At 43.5% G+C, this 19251-nt stretch overlaps 1 protein-coding gene across 1 annotated transcript in view; it reads left to right on the forward strand.

Annotated features, from left to right (window-relative positions):
- LOC143804654 (heterogeneous nuclear ribonucleoprotein L-like) overlaps positions 1-19251 on the forward strand; it is a 96406-nt gene that overhangs the window by 50356 nt on the left and 26799 nt on the right. The window contains exons 7-8 of the mRNA XM_077282951.1: positions 7077-7148; positions 8175-8389. Of these exons, the coding sequence (XP_077139066.1) occupies positions 7077-7148; positions 8175-8389 (287 nt within the window). The remainder of the gene's footprint in view (positions 1-7076; positions 7149-8174; positions 8390-19251) is intronic.

Consider the following 19251-nt stretch of genomic DNA (forward strand, 5'->3'; position numbering starts at 1 on the left):
AGCTGTTGGAGAAGACAGGGAGCTTCTAACAATGATGCTTCTTAGATTTGGGGCTGCCTAAAACACAGTAGTGGGGGGTCTGGAAAAATGGATTGTAATCGGGCATCTTTTTGCAGTAAAGGTTGTAATTTCCGTGCAGCTCCCCTTAGCACCTCCAGATTTGGATTGTAGGTAACTACTAGAGGTACCCGGTTATTTTCTTCTTTAGCTTTGTAATGTAGGAGATGATTCCGTGATATTCTAGTTGCTATTGTGATTTGGTTTTGAATTGTTCTTGGATGGTAGCCCTGATTCAAAAAGGTCTTTCTGAGGCGACCAAGGTGTTCATCCCTATCCATTGGGTTGGAACATATACGATTGTATCTGATGGCTTGGCTGTAGACAGTAGAGTTTTTAATGTGTTTTGGATGGAAACTGTCCCATTTAAGGTATGTTGGGCGGTCTTTTGGCTTCTGATACAGGGATGTTTCTATTTCATTGTTCTGCAGCTTAATGATGGTGTCCAAAAAGTTAATTTCAGTGCTGGAGTAGTTGAGTGTCAAGTTGACGGTAGGATGAAATTGATTAAACTGTTCATGGAACGTCTTTAGCTGTTGCTCAGACTCCGTCCAGATGATTAAAATATAATCATTGTAACAGTAGTAGGCCAGAGGCCTGATGGGACATGAGGACAATAAGACACTTTTCAAGTGTGGCCATGAAAAGATTTGCATACTGTGGGGCCATTTTACTTCCCATTGCTGTGCCAGTCTCCTGTAGATAGATCTTGTCAAATTCAAAGTAATTGTGGGTGAGGATGAATTTTATAAGTTTAACCACAGAATCCACATCAGTCCCTGTATTTTACGTGAAGAATTTGCAGGCATTTAATCCATCCTGGTGTGGGATATTAGAGTACAGAGATTCCACATCCATGGTGACCAGGATGGTTCCTTCTGGTAGAGGACCTATTGCTTATGATTAATTCAATAGGTCATTTGTGTCCTGAATGTAGCTGAGTGTATCCTTTACCAGGGGTTTAAGAATACCCTCTACCCATCCAGATACCCGCTCAGTAAGGGTGCTCACACATTAAATAATTGGTCTTTCTGGATTTCCAAATTTTGGGAAGCATGTAGAATGTCCCTCTCCTGGGCACTGATGTTGGATGCTTGTCTCCTTTTAGTATCTATGATGGTGGATTTTATCAAATGTCTGAAGGAGTCTATATATTTATCCAAATGGGGGTTGCGTCCAGGTGGAGGTGTCCAGTCTGACCTCTTCTTTGTTAGGATCCCGTTTCCTTCAGTCCGAGTGTTTCTGAATCTTCTGTATCATTGAAATATTCCCTCAGGCTCAGTCTCCTGAAAAAATGTTCCATATCACTGCAGAGTTCAGTTTTATCTCGGGCCTTAGTAGGACAAAATGAGAGTCCTCTAGAAAGCATGGCCAGCTCCACTTTGTTGGGTTTATAATCTGAGAGATTAATGACACAGATGCTTTTGTGTCTGGAATGGGGTATTTGTCCAAGTTGTCAGGTTTTGGCTTTGTTTTGTATCTGTATAGAGTCCTGAATTGAGGCACAATCTTTGTAGTTTCTTTTCTTTGTTATGAATCCGAAAGGTTACAGATAGGGCATCCATAGGGTAAAAGTGGTGAGAATCCAGGATGTAAGTGATATAATGGCCAGAAATCGTGTTATTCCTCATTCACACATACACAACACCTTATTTTGAATAGTTACTTGAAAGCACAGTTACTCTTTCAGTAGGTCCTTTTAGAGCCAGCTACTCCATGTCCACATGTCCTGTATATCTAATTATACTCAGTGTTGTGTAGATTAGCAGAAATAGGTAATGACAAAATGTAGCGATATAATGACACAATACAAGTATAGTGCCTTGAAAAAAATATTCAGACCCTGTGAACTGTTCCACATTTTTCACGTTACACTCAGAAACTGAAGTGTGTTTTATTGCGATTTTAAGCGATATGCCAACACAAAGTAGCAAGTATTTGTTAAGTGTAAAGGAAAATATACATGGATTTCTAACTATTTAAAAAATGTATAAATCTGAAAATTATGTGCATTTGTATAAAACCCTCTGTAGTCTGATACCCTTAAATAAACCGAATGACCAATTGTCTCCAGAAGTCATGTAATTAGTAAATTGGAGGCTGCCTGTGTATAATTTATCAGATTAATTACACCTGTTCTGTGAAGGCCTCAGAGGTTCGAGAACATTAGGGATCAAACAGCATCATGAAAGCCAAGGAACACACCAGACAGGTCAGGGATAAATTTGTTAAGAAGAGTAAAGCAAGGTTTAGGGTATAAAATAAATAAAAAAATAATATATATATCCCAAGTTCTGAACATCTCACGGAGCATTGTTCAATTCATCATCCAAAAATGGAAGGGGATGGCACAACTGCAAACCTACCAAGACATGGTTGTCCACCTAAATTGACATCCCAAGCAAGGAGAGCAGTGCCAAGAGGCCTATGATCACTCTGGAGGAGCTGGAGAGATCACCAGCTCAGGGGGGGAGGAATTTGTTCACTGGACAACTATTAGTCATATATTCCAGAAATCTGGCCTTTATGGAAAAGTGGCGGGAAGAAAGCCATTTTTTTAAAGCAAACCACAAGTCCTGGTTGCAGTTTGCAAAAAGCCACGTATAGGACACAACTAGCATGTGGAAGAAGGTGATCTGTCAGATGAGACCAAAGTAGAAAACACAGTCCTCGCCATGAAACATGGTGGTGACAGCACCATACTGCAGGGATGCTTTTCTTCAGCGGGGACAAGGAAGCTGGTCAGAGTTGATGGGAAGATGGAATTAGCTAAATACAGGGCAATCCTGGTGGAAATATCGGTTATAAGACTGGAGCATAGGTTCACCTTCCAGCAGGACAACAACCCTAAACATGCTGCCAGAGCTACAATGGATGGTTTAGATGAAAGATATGATATGATATTCATGTGTGTGAATGGCCCAGTCACAGTCCAGACCTAAATCCCTTTTGGAATCTGTGGCAAGACTTGAAAATTGCTGTTCTCAGACCCTTTCCATCCAATCTCACTGAGCTAGAGCTAGTTTAATAGAAGAATGGGCAAAAATTTCAGCCTCCAGATGTGCAAAGCAGGCCCCAAAAGACTTGCAGCAGTAATTGCAGGAAAAGGTGGTTCTACAAAGTATTGACATGGGGGCTGAATACAACTGACTGTCACAATTTTCAGATTTATATTTTTTACATTGTGTAGAAAACCTTGTAGAATTTCCTTTACACTTCATAAATACTTGTTACTTCGTGGTGGTATGTCACATAAAATACATTGAAGTTTGTGGGTGTCAAGTGAAACAATGTGGAAAAGTTCACAGGGTATGAATACTATTTCAAGGCACTGTAAGCTACTCTGGTTGCAACTCTGGACACCTGCCTATGTGGCACTTTCTACACTACGTCCTTATCAATGTGTGCTGACTGATAAGTGTATTTGATTCCTGCTTACTTTTCCTATCCTTATTTGTAATCCTGCTGTAGAGTAAATTGAATGTTCATGTTTAGTGAAAAAACACCTTTGTATATTTTCCTGTTTGCATAAATTCTGTTCAGCATTGATATTTCACATGTTTATTGTGTTAACTGTGAATTGTTAATTGTGAAACCGTGTAATACAGGTTATTATTGGATTATGCTGAGACCACTTGAAAGGAGTCCTCTGTGAAAATGGTGACGCTTGTAGTAGGAATAAGGTACTGTTTAATGCATGTGATTGTTATATTACTATTCCTGATGTTATGTGGCTAATATACTGTATTACTATATTATACTTTGATAATGTAAAGGGGTATTCCACTTTTAGAAACTGGTCCCCAAACAATCATATACTATTAAAAAAACCCACAAAGAAACCCAAATACAGCTGGTCCTTGGCGCCTGCTCCCTGCCATTGCACTGGTCTTTGTGTTTAGCTGTAGCGGTGACAACCAGTCGCTGGGCTCTTCAGCTCTGGACCCAGGGAGGGTGACTACTATCTGTAAATGGATCTGATCGTTTGGAACCACTTTTATAAACGTGGAAAACCTCTTTAGAAAGGCCATCTCTCCTGATAAATGTTTATTTTAGTAAATACTTATGTTCCACATGACGTAATTCTGTAGCATCTTTTCTGAGGCCTTTTCTGCAGTTCCCTTGGTAGGGCTCCTTCACACACACACACGTTTTTTTTCTGCAGTTCTCCAGGAATGGAAAAAATTAAAGAAAATATCAATATGAATAAACTTTAACACCTGTAAAGGGAATTTGTCTCCAGGTTCTTGCTTTGTAATCTGAGAGCAGCACTGATTGTACACAGAAAGCAGCCAATCAGTGGTGGGGGCGGGGTAGCAGAGCAGTTGACTAGGAGGTAAATTACACCTTGTCCTGTAGTGATAAATGCTGATAAAACACTGATATTATTGAAACACACAGCCCAGTAAGTGACACATTACTGGAATCCGGGTTTCAGCCCTTACATCATACTGCTCCCAGATTACATAGCAAAAACCTTGTGACAAATTCCCATTTGATTAGGAAATCACTTTTTATCAATAGAGGTAATCACTATGGAACATTAAAATGGTCACAGTTTCATTATACTGACCAAAACCTTCCCAGGATTTTAGAACCAGCAATAATGCGCAATAAGAAACTACACTACTATAACCTTGAGACAACCTATACTATATACTGCCAAGCTATCATCACGTCTTTTTTTTTTTTTTCTTTTTTTTTTTTTTGGGGGGGGGGGGGGGGGGGTTACAGTCTTCAGCTCGGTCTAATGCCATGACGACTCGACTTGATGGATGAACGATTTGTAGGAAGATCGATGTGTAAATAGCTATGTCCAGCAGGGTCTTCTCCGCCATTATCTTGATGGCATCAATCCATTGGGTTGCTGGTCTTCCTCTGGGTCATTTGCTATTGCACATGTTCACGGACACCTGCCCCAATATTGAAGGGCCGGTTTCTATCAGTGTAAAAGGACGGCACCATTTTGGTATACTAAAGTGATTACTTCCCAAGACAAAGTGAACATGATTTGCCTATTAAAGGTATTTAGACATTTATTAATAATGACATTTTCCTATTTTTTTTTTTTTCTATTCTCTGAGAAATTAGCTATTCTAATCTGCCAGTGTAATGAGAATGAGGAGCTGAGCAGATTGCTAAATGGTTTTGAGGGAGAAGATTCCGCATAATTTTAATTTAAATCCATATACCGTAATTCTAGACTTAGCAGTCAGGAGGGTGGTCCTAAGACGTGATTGACAGCTGAATCTGGGCGTGCAAGTTCATACAGGGAAGGGTGCGATCATGGACTGACACCTCCCACTGGACTGCTAAGCCAGACTGAGCAGAAATAAGGTTTTAATTACAGCCTTTAAGACACTTGTAAAAACTTCACAACAGCAAGCATTTTTAACAAGCGCTTTGGTTGGTTTCACAGAAAAAAAACAAAACCTAAAGAAAAATAACCAGTGACCACAAGCTCTCTGGCCTTACTGAGGGCTGATTTACTGAGAAGTGATGCAAATGTGATTTATTGTGCAAATGTTTCATTTTTGTGAACTGATCTGTTTTATGAAGGAAGCTTATACTGTGCTTATACACTTGTTGATGTATTCTTCTGTATTTTGATGTATTTTTCTGTAGCTCATTGAAATTTTAATATCTAAAATCTCTTCAGTATTTTCTGATTAGTATGGCGCTATGTTTTTTTGTGTGTCATTTATGATTCTAAAAACTAGTGTGTGGTAAACTGCACTGCTGAAATAAAATTAAGGGAACACTTAAATCGCACATCGGATCTCGATGACCGAAAGATTAAAGTTGAAAATCTTTACTGACAAATTGTGAAACTCAGTGAGAATGAAATGGCGCGTGAACTGTCTCTAAACCTCACATTGCCCAGTTGAGGTGCGTGTGCCACCCTATATAGAGTCTGTGTATGACAGTTTGGTCTGAACCATGGACACCAGCACGGTTGCAGTGATTTTGTCGGGCTCTGGCAGTTCTCCTGGCACAGCAGATATTGGTCCTGTTGCTGGATCGATGACCCGGCATCTGCTCCATGCTCTTCGGATTGTGTTGGGAGATGCAGGAAATCTGTCGATGACTTGTCTGCACGTGTCATTCCAGGGGAGCAGGGCTACCTGGGCAACCTAAATTTGGCTCTTCATGCTGCTAGTATTGACAAGGACACTAGCAAAACCGGAAACTAGAGAAAAAACAAGAAGGATAAGGAGAGAGGAACTGTATGTGGCCACCATTCCCATTTTGGAGGTTGTCTTGTTGCTGTTTCTCCATTATCGCCTATTTCTGCTTTTATTTGAAACAGTACAGATTAAATCAATAGACAATTCCATATTCTTTGTATGTGGGCAGAATAGTCCTGAAGTTTAATTGACTTTTGGTAATGTCACTTTTATACATCTGTGTGTTGCAGTGAGTACGAGCCAAGATGTATGGACCGATAGCAGGTCTTCTGACCAAAGATTGGGTCGCAAGACCACTGCTCTTTATACGGACCACAAAACACTGATGTGTCAAACTGGCCTTATACTGTGATTCTTAAGTATTCCCTTAATTTTTTGAGTGTTGTAAGTTAAAGGAGTTGTACATTTTGTTTGGCCCCTACCTGCAATCTGCTTTTTTTTTTTTTTTTTTTTTTTTTTTTGGGGGGGGGGGGGATCTTTGAAGAGAGGGAAGTGGTTGTACAAACTGAGTAACCCCTTTTAAGCCTTGAAGCGGTTTTATGCAGTTTATTAAATCAGAAGTTCTCTAACGCTGTAATATTTACTCTGCTGAATTGCTGCACCTCTGCACTAATCTTGTGAGCCATGGCTGCAGAGGCACGTATTGTTTACCTCCATATGTGACATCCATAGCGATCATTACACCTCGTTTTCTAGTCTTCTGTTCTGTTAGTAGAATGATTGAGATAATCAGTAAAAAGGGTGGTTCTCCCTTTTTTTTTTTTTTTTTTTTTTTTTTTTTTATTAACTGCAACGTTGCATGCTTAACATTGACATTTTGCTCTATTCCAGATCAGGGCAAAGGCCGCCCGAGACAAGCAATTCTGGGAGACCATCCATCATCCTATAGATACGATGGTTATGGTACGCTACTTTTATAATGCCATACAATCATTCCGGTGCTATTAGAAGACCTTCCACTAAGGCTAGATTCACACTGTATTTAGCGGTGCTTTCATGGCATCCATCTGCATTCTTGAAAAGAAGAATTTTTATGTAGCCCTGTATAGGAAAACGAACTGAGTTCAAATGGATTAGCTCTCCTTTGCAGCGGTATCCATCTGTTCAGACAGGCACAAGAACTTGGTCAACTTGGAACAGAAGTCACAAAAGCCCTGCAGAAAGGCATGGTGACTCTTGGATCTCTTTTCTTAAGTCAACTTTTGTCTCTGATAATTTAATTCTATTTTTTTTTTTTTTTATTATAATTTTTTATTTTAAAGCACCCTTAATTCCAGGGTGCTGCTGTACTTATGAAAGAGAAAGCAGAGAAGTGGAGTTGGTACGTACTCGTGCAGCTTCCAAAAAAATCACAAACCGTTTAAGCCTTTTAATTTTCTACATCACATTATGCCAATGTGTCTTGATGACATTAGATATTTTTGTAATAAAGCATGGCTCAACATCTTCCTTCCTTTAAATGTTCCTCATAAGTAAAATGACATCGGTTCTATTTTAAAGAAAATGTATCGCCCAAAGCAAAAATCATAGACAAAGCGCTTCATGCTGAACATTTTTTTTGTCCTAAAAGCTGACACAATAAGAAACCAGGCAGACCCCATAATATTCAGTGGGGTTCTCTCCTTCCGTTTGCATCAGTAACTCAACAGATCTGTTTTGCACATGAATACTGTTTGATGTTCTCTAAACAGACAAGACAAACAAAAATGCGAAATTGGGCTACCCTCTCTACCAAAACTGGGCTCATTCCCCTATCATCTGAGCAATACAGAATCTTTCCAGGGAAGTTGGAGGAACTACCTGTCCTCTAAATGATTGGTTGAACATTTACAATATTTTATGTTTCCACTGTACTGTTGTAAAATAGATCGTATCAATGTGGAGTTTTCCTAAATGTTGTCAATAACTTGCAATTCTGCATCTTTATAGGAAATCATGGTCCGTTGTTACCATTGCCAAACCGCTACAGAATGGGATCTAGAGACACCCCAGAGCTGGTTTCTTATCCTTTGCCTCAGACCTCTTCCTACATTCATGGTGGCCCTCCTCTAGGTTCTGTAGCCATGGTCAGTGGCCTTCACCAAGAGAAGATGAACTGCTCTCGGGTGTTTAACTTGTTCTGCTTGTACGGAAACATTGAAAAGGTGAGGCTGAGCCGAGGAGCTGTGTACAACTTTCCTTTCTTATAATGAATATTTGAAAATGATTCATGTGGCCTTCTTTGCTGTTCAGAGTACACAATTTTGTATAACATGCATTGAAATACTTGTGCACATTTTTTAGTTTCTAAAGTAAGTGCTACATGAAGCTTGCAATGTGGCAACTTAGTCATGTTGTCATCCATTCACAAGTCCATAATCTTTGAGTCATCCTTTAACCCCTTGGTAACACTCCCCCTATATAAACAGCCTGACCCACTCTGTTATCAGCAGGTGTCAACTGAATGTTACAGCTGCAATGCCTGGGATCAGTGGTTATTGCAGTCACAGAATTGTAACCTCTTTTGGTGCCTCAGTCAGGTGTGACCTATTAAGAGTAAATGTTTGCAAAAACATTTCTTTGCCTCTCTATATGCTGTAGATGAGTGAGGGCCATTGTCCTGAGACCCCCATATGTCACTCAAAATACTCCTGAGTAGTATGCTTAATCAAATCACTCTGTGCTACTTTTCTGATCACAGTATTGATACCTATAAAGAACAGTAACACCCAAATGAACAAGAAATTGCATTTTACCTTTTGTATATACAAAAATTACTACTTAAACTATGGAGCAATTTATGTTGAAAAGTGGGATAATATTTCTCTGACCTCACATGGGCAGATATACTAGAGGATATTAATGCAAAATGTGACCAATGAATACGTAAACTTTAGTTTTGAGAAAATGGTGACCAAAAATAAGTTGTTGTTTTTTTTATTTTGATAACGTAATAACAAAAAAAATCTAAAAAGTATATACTCATGTATAAGCCGAACCGAGTATAAGCCTAGGCACCTAATTTTGCCTCGAGAAACTGGGAAAACCTATTGACTCGAGTATAAGCTGGGTATGCATTGTCCCCTAAACCCTATTCTGGTATGCATGGCTCCTTATCCCCATCCTTGTCTGCATGGCTCCTTATCCCCATCCTTGTCTGCATGGCTCCATATTCCCATCCTTGTATGCATGGCTCCATATTCCCATCCTTGTATGCATGGCTCCATATTCCCATCCTTGTATGCATGGCTCCTTATTCCCATCCTTGTATGCATGGCTCCATATACCCATCCTTGTATGCATGGCTCCATATTCCCATCCTTGTATGCATGGCTCCTTATCCCCATCCTTGTATGCATGGCTCTTATTCCTATCCTTGTCTGCATGGCTCTTATCCCCATCATTGTATGCATGGCTCCTTATTCCCATCCTTGTCTGCATGGCTCCTTATTCCCATCCTTGTATGCATGGCTCCTTATTCCCATCCTTTGTATGCATGGCTCCTTATTCCCATCCTTGTATGCATGGCTCAGTATCCCCATTCGTGTATGCATGGCTCGTTATTCCCATCCCTGAAGGTGTGGTTCCTCATCCCCATCCCTGTATGTATGGCCTCCAGGAGAAAAGCATTTAAAAAAACAAAACAAACCATCCTACTTGCCTTCCCTGCGCGCCCTCGAAGCATCTCATTCCGGCTTCCAGCAGCTCCTGAGGCCGGGCAATCATGTGTCCCCACTCATTAAGGTAATGAGTATTCACCTCTCTCCAGCCTATTGGAGTGGAGAGAGGTGAATATTCATTACGTTAATCAGCGGGCACCTGTGATAGCCCGGCAGCTGCTGGAAGCCTGCGGCTGTAACTGTGCCCAGTGCAGTGAGTGTTCATTTCTCTTTAGCAGCGGGCACAGGCTTTTGCCGCAGCCACCTGCTCCTACCTCCTGTGACCCGCTGCTTCGCCGTTCCCCCTCCCCCACCATAAACTGGGGCAATGACTCATGTATTAGCCAAGGGGTGCATTTTCAGCACAAAAAATGCTGAAAAATGTTGCTTATGCACAAACATATATGGGATGTCAAAAAATATCTCAACTTGATATCGTTGTAACCCTGCTGACCCACAGAATTAAGTTAATCTCATTTTAAACTGCACCGTAAATACAAAAAAAATACCAGTATTGCTATTTTTGTTCACTACAAAAACATAAAAACAGAACAAAAAAACTTTAAAAAGCCTTGTGTAGCCAAAATGGTGCTAATGAAAATGTTGAACTCCTACAAAAAGCCTTTATAAATGTGTTTGTTTTTTTTTAATCATTGTGTAAAAGTACCAAATATACGCTAGTAAAAGTACCGTATATACTCGAGTATAAGCCAAAAATTTCAGCCCATTTTTTTTTTAGGCTGAAAGTGCCCCTCTTGGCTTACACTTGAGTCATTGTCCCAGGGGGTCGGCGGGGGAGGGGAAGCGGCAGCTGTCACATCATACTCACCTGCTCCCGATGCGTCTCTGTATGTCCCTGCTTCTCCAGCTCCCGCAGATCTTCCTGTGTTCAGCGGTTACGTGGTACCGCTCATTAAAGTAATGAATATGGACGCGACTCCACTCCCATAGGGGTGGAGCGCATAGTCATTACTTTAATGAGCGGTACTGCTGAACGCAGGAACAAGCTGCCGGCGTCAGAGACCATTGCATCGGAGAAGCAGGGACCGCGCCGGGAGGGTGAGTATAACTGGGAAGGGGGAGCATTGCGATATTCACCTGTCCCTGTTCCACTGCTGTGCACCGCTCCGTCTTCTGCATCCTCTGGCTGTGACATTCAGGTCAGAGGGTGCGATGACGTGTTTAGTGTGCGCGCTGCCCTCTGCCTGAACAGTCACTGCAGAGAGACGGAAGACAGAGCGGTGTGCGGCGGTGGAACGGGGACAGGTGAATATTGCAAGTGCCGGTGTCTCCGCCTGCTCAGGACAAGAGATGAGTACCGTATATACTCGAGTATAAGCCGACCCGAATATAAGCCGACCCCCCCACTAATTTTGCCACAAAAAACTGGGAAAACTTATTGACTCGAGTATAAGCCTAGGGTGGGAAATGCAGCAGCTACCGGTAAATGTCAAAAATAAAAAGATACCAATAAAAGTAAAATTAATTGAGACATCAGTAGGTTAAGTGTTTTTGAATATCCATATTGAATCAGGAGCCCCATATAATGTTCCATACAGTTCATGATGGGCCCCATAAGATGCTCCATATTAAAATATACCCCATATAATGCTGCACAAAGGTTAATAATGGCCCCATAAGATGCTCCATAGAAACATTTGCCCCATACAATGCTGCATAAAGGTTGATGGCCCCATAAGATGCTCCACACATTATGGCCCCATGAGATGCTCCATACACTATTGCCCCATGAGATGCTCCACACATTATGGCCCCATGAGATGCTCCACACATTAGGGGCCCCATGGCCATGAGATGCTCCACACATTATGCCCCATAAGATGCTCCTCATATATGCCCCATAAGATGCTTCTCATATATGCCCCATAAGATGCTCCTCATATATGTCCCATAAGATGCTCCTCCTATATGCCCCATAAGATGCTCCTCATACAGTGGGGCAAAAAAGTATTTAGTCAGTCAGCAATAGTGCAAGTTCCACCACTTAAAAAGATGAGAGGCGTCTGTAATTTACATCATAGGTAGACCTCAACTATGGGAGACAAACTGAGAAAAAAAAATCCAGAAAATCACATTGTCTGTTTTTTTATCATTTTATTTGCATATTCTGGTGGAAAATAAGTATTTGGTCAGAAACAAAATTTCATCTCAATACTTTGTAATACATCCTTTGTTGGCAATGACAGAGGTCAAACGTTTTCTGTAAGTCTTCACAAGGTTGCCACACACTGTTTTTGGTATGTTGGCCCATTCCTCCATGCAGATCTCCTCTAGAGCAGTGATGTTTTTGGCTTTTCGCTTGGAAACACGGACTTTCAACTCCCTCCAAAGGTTTTCTATAGGGTTGAGATCTGGAGACTGGCTAGGCCACTCCAGGACCTTGAAATGCTTCTTACGAAGCCACTCCTTCGTTGCCCTGGCGGTGTGCTTTGGATGATTGTCATGTTGAAAGACCCAGCCACGTTTCATCTTCAATGCCCTTGCTGATGGAAGGAGGTTTGCACTCAAAATCTCACGATACATGGCCCCATTCATTCTTTCATGTACCCGGATCAGTCGTCCTGGCCCCTTTGCAGAGAAACAGCCCCAAAGCATGATGTTTCCACCACCATGCTATACAGTAGGTATGGTGTTTGATGGATGCAACTCCGTATTCTTTTTCCTCCAAACACGACAAGTTGTGTTTCTTCCAAACAGTTCCAGTTTGGTTTCATCAGACCATAGGACATTCTCCCAAAACTCCTCTGGATCATCCAAATGCTCTCTAGCAAACTTCAGACGGGCCCGGACATGTACTGGCTTAAGCAGTGGGACACGTCTGGCACTGCAGGATCTGAGTCCATGGTGGCGTAGTGTGTTACTTATGGTAGGCCTTGTTACATTGGTCCCAGCTCTCTGCAGTTCATTCACTAGGTCCCCCCGCGTGGTTCTGGGATTTTTGCTCACCGTTCTTGTGATTATTCTGACCCCACGGGTGGGATTTTGCGTGGAGCCAGAGATCGAGGGAGATTATCAGTGGTCTTGAATGTCTTCCATTTTCTAATTATTGCTCCCACTGTTGATTTCTTCACTCCAAGCTGGTTGGCTATTGCAGATTCAGTCTTCCCAGCCTGGTGCAGGGCTACAATTTTGTTTCTGGTGTCCTTTGACAGCTCTTTGGTCTTCACCATAGTGGAGTTTGGAGTCAGACTGTTTGAGGGTGTGCACAGGTGTCTTTTTATACTGATAACAAGTTTAAACAGGTGCCATTACTACAGGTAATGAGTGGAGGAAAGAGGAGACTCTTAAAGAAGAAGTTACAGGTCTGTGAGAGCCAGAAATCTTGATTGTTTGTTTCTGACCAAATACTTATTTTCCACCAGAATATGCAAATAAAATGATAAAAAAACAGACAATGTGATTTTCTGGATTTTTTTTTCTCAGTTTGTCTCCCATAGTTGAGGTCTACCTATGATGTAAATTACAGACGCCTCTCATCTTTTTAAGTGGTGGAACTTGCACTATTGCTGACTGGCTAAATACTTTTTTGCCCCACTGTATATGTCCCATAAGATGCTCCTCATATATGCCCCATAAGATGCTACTCATATATGCCCCATAAGATGCTCCTCCTATATGCCCCATAAGATGCTTCTCCTATATGCCCCATAAGATGCTCCTCATATATGCCCCATAAGATGCTCCACACATTTGCCCCATTTGCTGGTGCTGCGATTAAAATAAAAAAAAAATCACATACTTACCTCTCTTCGCTCAGGCCCCCAGCACTTGCGATAGTCACCTTCCACGTTCCACCGCTGCGCGCTGCTCTGTCTTCCATCCTCTGCACTGACTGTTCAGGCAGAGGGCGGCGCGCACACTAATCGCATCATCGCGCCCTCTGACCTGAACAGTCATAGCCAGAGGACGGAAGGCAGAGCAGCGCGCAGCGATGGAACGAGGAAGGTGACTATCGTGCACTGCTCAACTCCCCTGATATACTCACCTGCTCCCGGCGCGGTCCCTGACAGCATCTCACTGTCAGATGGTCTCTGGGAGCCGGCAGTGTCTTCCTATGTTCAGCGGTCACGTACCGCTCATTACAGTAATTAATATGCATGCATATTCATTACTGTAATGAGCGGTACCACGTGACCGCTGAACACAGGAAGAGCTGCCCGGAAACCATCGGACATGCAGGGACCGCGCCAGGAGCAGGTGAGTATGTGACACCCGCTGCTCCCCCTCACCTGCTGGCCCCCCCCCGCCGACACTGACTCGAGTATAAGCCGAGAGGGTCACTTTCAGCCCAAAAAAGTGGGCTGAAAATCTCGGCTTATACTCGAGTATATACGGTATGTCATTTTTTTTTTTGTTTAATCGCAGCAGCATATGGGGCAAATGTTTCTATGGAGCATCTTATGGGGCCATAATCAAATTTTATGCAGCATTGTATGGGGCAAATGTTTCTATGTCACATCTTATGGGGCCATAATCAACCTTTATGCAGCATTATATGGTGCACATCTATGGAGCATCTTATGGGGCTATAATCAATCTATGCAGCATTTTATGGGGCACATTTTCTATGGAGCACCTTATGGGGCCATAATCAACCTTTATGCAGCATTATATGGGGCACATCTATGGAGCATTTTATGGGGCCATAATCAATCTATGCAGCATTTTATGGGGCACATTTTCTATGGAGCATCTTATGGGGGCCATAATCAACCTTTGTGCAGCATTATATGGGGCATATTTTTGTATGAAGCATCTTATGGGGCCCATCATAAACTTTATAGAGCATTATATGGGGCGTATTTTGTATGGAGCATCTTATGAGGCCCATCATGAACTGTATGGAGCATTATATGGGGCTCCTGATTAAGTATGGATATTCAAAAACACTTAACCTACTGATGTCTCAATCCATTTTACTTTTATTGGTATCTATTTTTATTTTTGAAATTTACCAGTACCTCGGGTCGGCTTATACTCGAGTATATATGGTAATAAAGCAAACAGAATAAAGTAGTAGTAATAAACAGTAGTGGAATTGCTGTTTTTGCATCCATCCCAAAAATTTCTCTCTAAGTGCAATGATGCAAAATGGTGGCCAGCTTGAAAATGTACAGCTTTTGTGTCTCCAGCTGCACAGGCTGGGCTCAGCATTATTGTGCACTGAAAATAGCCCACCTACGGAATAATTACAATTTTCACTTTGCTCCGTCTGCTGCGCATTAATTGTTTGCCAACATATTTGTGAGCTCAAAATATTTAATCAGTGCATGCATGGCTTGAGGGCTGGAATTTCTGATATAGGGGTTGATCAATGGTTGTTTATTTGAATATTTCATATTATAGCTTGTGTGATTGTCACTACTGATAAATCACAAGTTAGGTCTCGAAAGTGCATTTTGCCTTCTACACTTCCTTCCTTCCTTCCTTTTGTTATATTTCAAGGTTTTTTATTCTAGCTTAGAAAAATAATTTTTAATATTTTTCACACTTTTTAAAAAATGTATATTTTTTGGCCTTTAGAGAAGACTGACAATAATCTATTATGAATTTCAAGGAAACAAAATAGGACCCCAAGGACCCCTCCCCCAAAAAAACAAAAAAATGGCAAGGGTGTAAATAAAAAAAGGCTACAGAATATGCACGGTTTGTTTTGGCTTGAAGTTCATGAGAAAATATGATTCGCACGACATAGGGCAACATGTAGGTTGTTTCTAAAACCATGGAACCAAGTTTTATAATTAAAGAGCTGTAATTTTTCAGTGGCACAACTGAGCACAACATTGGCATATCTATGGAAATATGTATTTCTTTATATCCCTGACCCAATGTTCAAAATGTCTATGTAACATGTAAGTAAGTAAGTATGTCCAGTACACCCTACGACAAATACTTAGTGGTCTAGTTTCCAAATGGGTCACTTTTTTAGGAGTTTCAACTTTACTGGTATTACTCTGTCGCCTCATTGGGGGACACAGGACCATGGACTATGGGTGTTATGCTGCTGTCCACTAGGAGGCGACACTATGCATAATCTGAAAAAGATTAACTGTGGCTCCTCCTCTGCAGTATACACCCCTGGACGGCATCAGCATTCTCCAGTTTTTGCTTAGTGTCACATAGGAGGCACACCTAAGATTTTTTTTTCTTTTACTCCGTTTTTTCCGACGGATTCCAGATGAAGAAAAGTGGGTCTCCTGTGAGACTCCCGGCATGGCTCCTTCCTTGGCCCCCTATCATGGGGTGCCCGGTTGAAGTAGAGATGGCTAGTCTCCATGTTGCTCCTTCCCCAGTCCCTGGGGTGCTGGTTCAAAGTCGAGACCCCCCTCCTTTCCCAATTCCTTTTGGTTTCTGGGTTGAGGTCGAGGCGAGGATAAAGGCCCCTGAAGGTGTGACAACAGCACCCTCCCTAATCCCCTTCTGGGGGTATTAGGTTGAGACACCTCACGTAGGGCCTGTACAGGCAGCATTCTACAGCTCCCAGCAATGGGCCAGCACACTGCGCCTGCATCCAGGGACCCCAGCCCAGCTGCAGGCTCCTGTTGGGGCCGGGGGGAGAGCAGGCAGGCATGGCACATACAGACACAGGGCTCCCTGCACCCCTGTCTCTGCGGCAGCACCAGCTCGATACTGCCTCAGGGGGACCCCTCACCGGGCCCCCCTTCCGCTTACAGCCCCACCGCTATCCTGCCTTTAAATCCGGGGGGTCCGGTTTAGATCCAACCCCCCCCCCCCCCTCCCAGACTTTCGCGCTGGCCTGGAGCCCTTCTGGGCACCAGGCATCTAATTTAGGCCCCGACTTCAGCCTAGCTGAAACCACCGCCTCCTCTCCACCCCCCGGCCCGCTCCCCGGATGACAAATATGAGACTCTACAGTGTCATAGAGTGGGCGGATCGAGACAGAAAGGGTGCGTTTTTACACAGCTTTGCCGCCTTTTTCTCAGCTCTCCGCCCCCTTCTCCCCCTGCCTCTTCTCCTCGGCAGCCATTTCTACTGCAGCAAGGATTAACCCTGCATCTCCCGGTCAGCAGGACCAGGCCAGCCAGTCTCCGGGGGGCACAGGACTGTGGATCTTCGGCGCTGGACCTAGGGGCAAACTGGTGGGGTAAGATCACAGCTGGGTTGTTTTACTCAGCTGTGAATCCATATTCCCTATAAGGCTCCCCTATAGGGTTCTCTGCATAGCTACCCCTGTAACGTCCTCTGCATAGCAGCCTTTCTGCACTCTGTGCACTATGCTGGGCTCAAGGTCCAAGAGAACCAGGCAGGACTGCTCTTATGCATTCTGCACAGCCTGCAGGACCCTTCTCCCCAGTGGCAGTATCTACCCACACTGCCTGGACTGCACTCAGACTACTGTCAGAGCCCCAAGAGGCCCGTGCCAATGCTTCGGTGTCTAATGCCACGCCGGAATGGGTCACTCAGATGTCGCAATCTATGACGCAGTCTATAGATAACCTAACCTCCACATTGCTTCAGGCTCTGCAGAGTTATGCCTCGGCTATGACCGTTACCCAGCAAAGGGAGAGCTTGGCTCAGGGACAGGACGACCCTGGCACATCCAAGTCAGGACTCAAGCGGACCCACAGTCCATCTACGTCATCCCATAGCACTCGGTCATTACCTTCTAGGGAGGGACACCGTAGTTCCAGGTCAGCTAGACCGTCCCCTTCCAGGGACAGACAACACAGATCTCCGCAATCCCCGACCAGAGAAGGCCTCCTCCCCAGCTCACCCAGCAGGGGACGCCTCAGTGATACACAGGATTTGGAAGGCATCTGTGACTCAGACAAGGAAACGGAGGGATCCCAGATTCCAAGCCCCCCTAGCAATACTGCGCTAGTTGAGGACTTAATCTCTTCCATCCATCAGGTGCTGGACATTTCTGATCCGCCACCAGAGGCCCCAGAACACAAGATTTCCTTTGAAGGACCTCTGAAGCCGCCTAAGGTTTTCTCTAACCACCCAGAGTTTAAGGCGATCCTTAAAAAGCAGTTCTCACAGCCTGAGAAAAAATTCGCTAATCGCAAATATCTGGAGGCGAGGTACCCCTTCCCGCAGAAGGATACCAAGGAGTGGACAGACCCACCCGAAGTGGACCCCCCAGTCTCTAGACTAGCAGCACAGACCCTCATTTCACTGCCAGATAGCTCAACCCTTAGAGAAGCAGCAGACCGGCAGGTAGAATGCATGGCTCGTTCAATTTTCGAGGCCGCAGGGGCATCCCTGGCTCCCACGTTCTCTTCAGTTTGGGCTGCCAAGGCCATTCTGGTCTGGGCCAAAAATTTACAAGCTCTCCAAGCATCCGCTCCTGAGCTGTCGGACCAAGCGGTTCAAATAGCAGTCGTAGCAGATTACATGCTTCATGCAGCTCTGCATTCAGCAAGGGGTGTAGCGGGGGATAGCATCAAACACCATTGCAATTCGGCGTATCCTCTGGATGCCTTCCCACAGGACGCAGGAGCGCTATCCCCCATCCACTAAGGGTACTAAGCCTACATGTCCACCAGCAAGACGCAGTTGCGCCGCTGTTACCCCACTACAAGGCTTTATCCAGAACTGGCAAATCCATTAAACCACATACAACTTACCAGCAATTTAAGGCTGATACATTGGCACCTGCAAGAAAGGTTGTCTCCAGTGACATACCAACTTTCTATTTGAATCACGTATGCAAACAGCAGCAAGACGCTGATGCACCGCTGCTATTCCTCAGCAAGGTCATACTCAGAGAGAAATCGACTATCAGGCCATACTTGGTATCAAAAAGACTGTACCTGCCCCTTGACACTACAGGGATAACATCCTCACTACCATAAGAGCCACTCATAAATCCTGGATTAAGTGCGACTTTAGAGTAAGACCCGGGAGGGTCGAAACGTCAAATCACTCAGTCGCTTATACTGCCTACTATTTGATCTGTCACATTTGATTTTCTGTTTTTCACTTGAATAAATTAGCAAATTTAAAAAAAATCCTTTTGTTTCTAAGATATTCCACACAGGGAGTGCGGTGGATTTCAATAATACTAATATCAAAGAAGTCCCTCACGCACCTCCCCTACCTCAGTGGGCGTCTTTTCGGTGAACAGTTGGACACAATGATATCCAACGCCACCGGGGGTAAGAGTACCTCTCTTCCCCAACTGAAACCTAAACGCACTTACAAGAAGCGTAACCAAACTCGATTCCGATCCTTTCGGAATTCTTCGGGCTGGTCCATCTCACGTCCAGCACAAAATCGTAACCGTTCCCCACGCAGGGACAACTCACGATCGACGCAAAGGTCGGACAAGACCTGGCAGTCAAAAGCAGTCCAGTCTAAACCTAGAGGAGGAAAATCTCAGA

This window comes from Ranitomeya variabilis, chromosome 2, assembly GCF_051348905.1.
Source record: "Ranitomeya variabilis isolate aRanVar5 chromosome 2, aRanVar5.hap1, whole genome shotgun sequence".
NCBI classification, from domain to species: Eukaryota; Metazoa; Chordata; class Amphibia; order Anura; family Dendrobatidae; genus Ranitomeya; species Ranitomeya variabilis.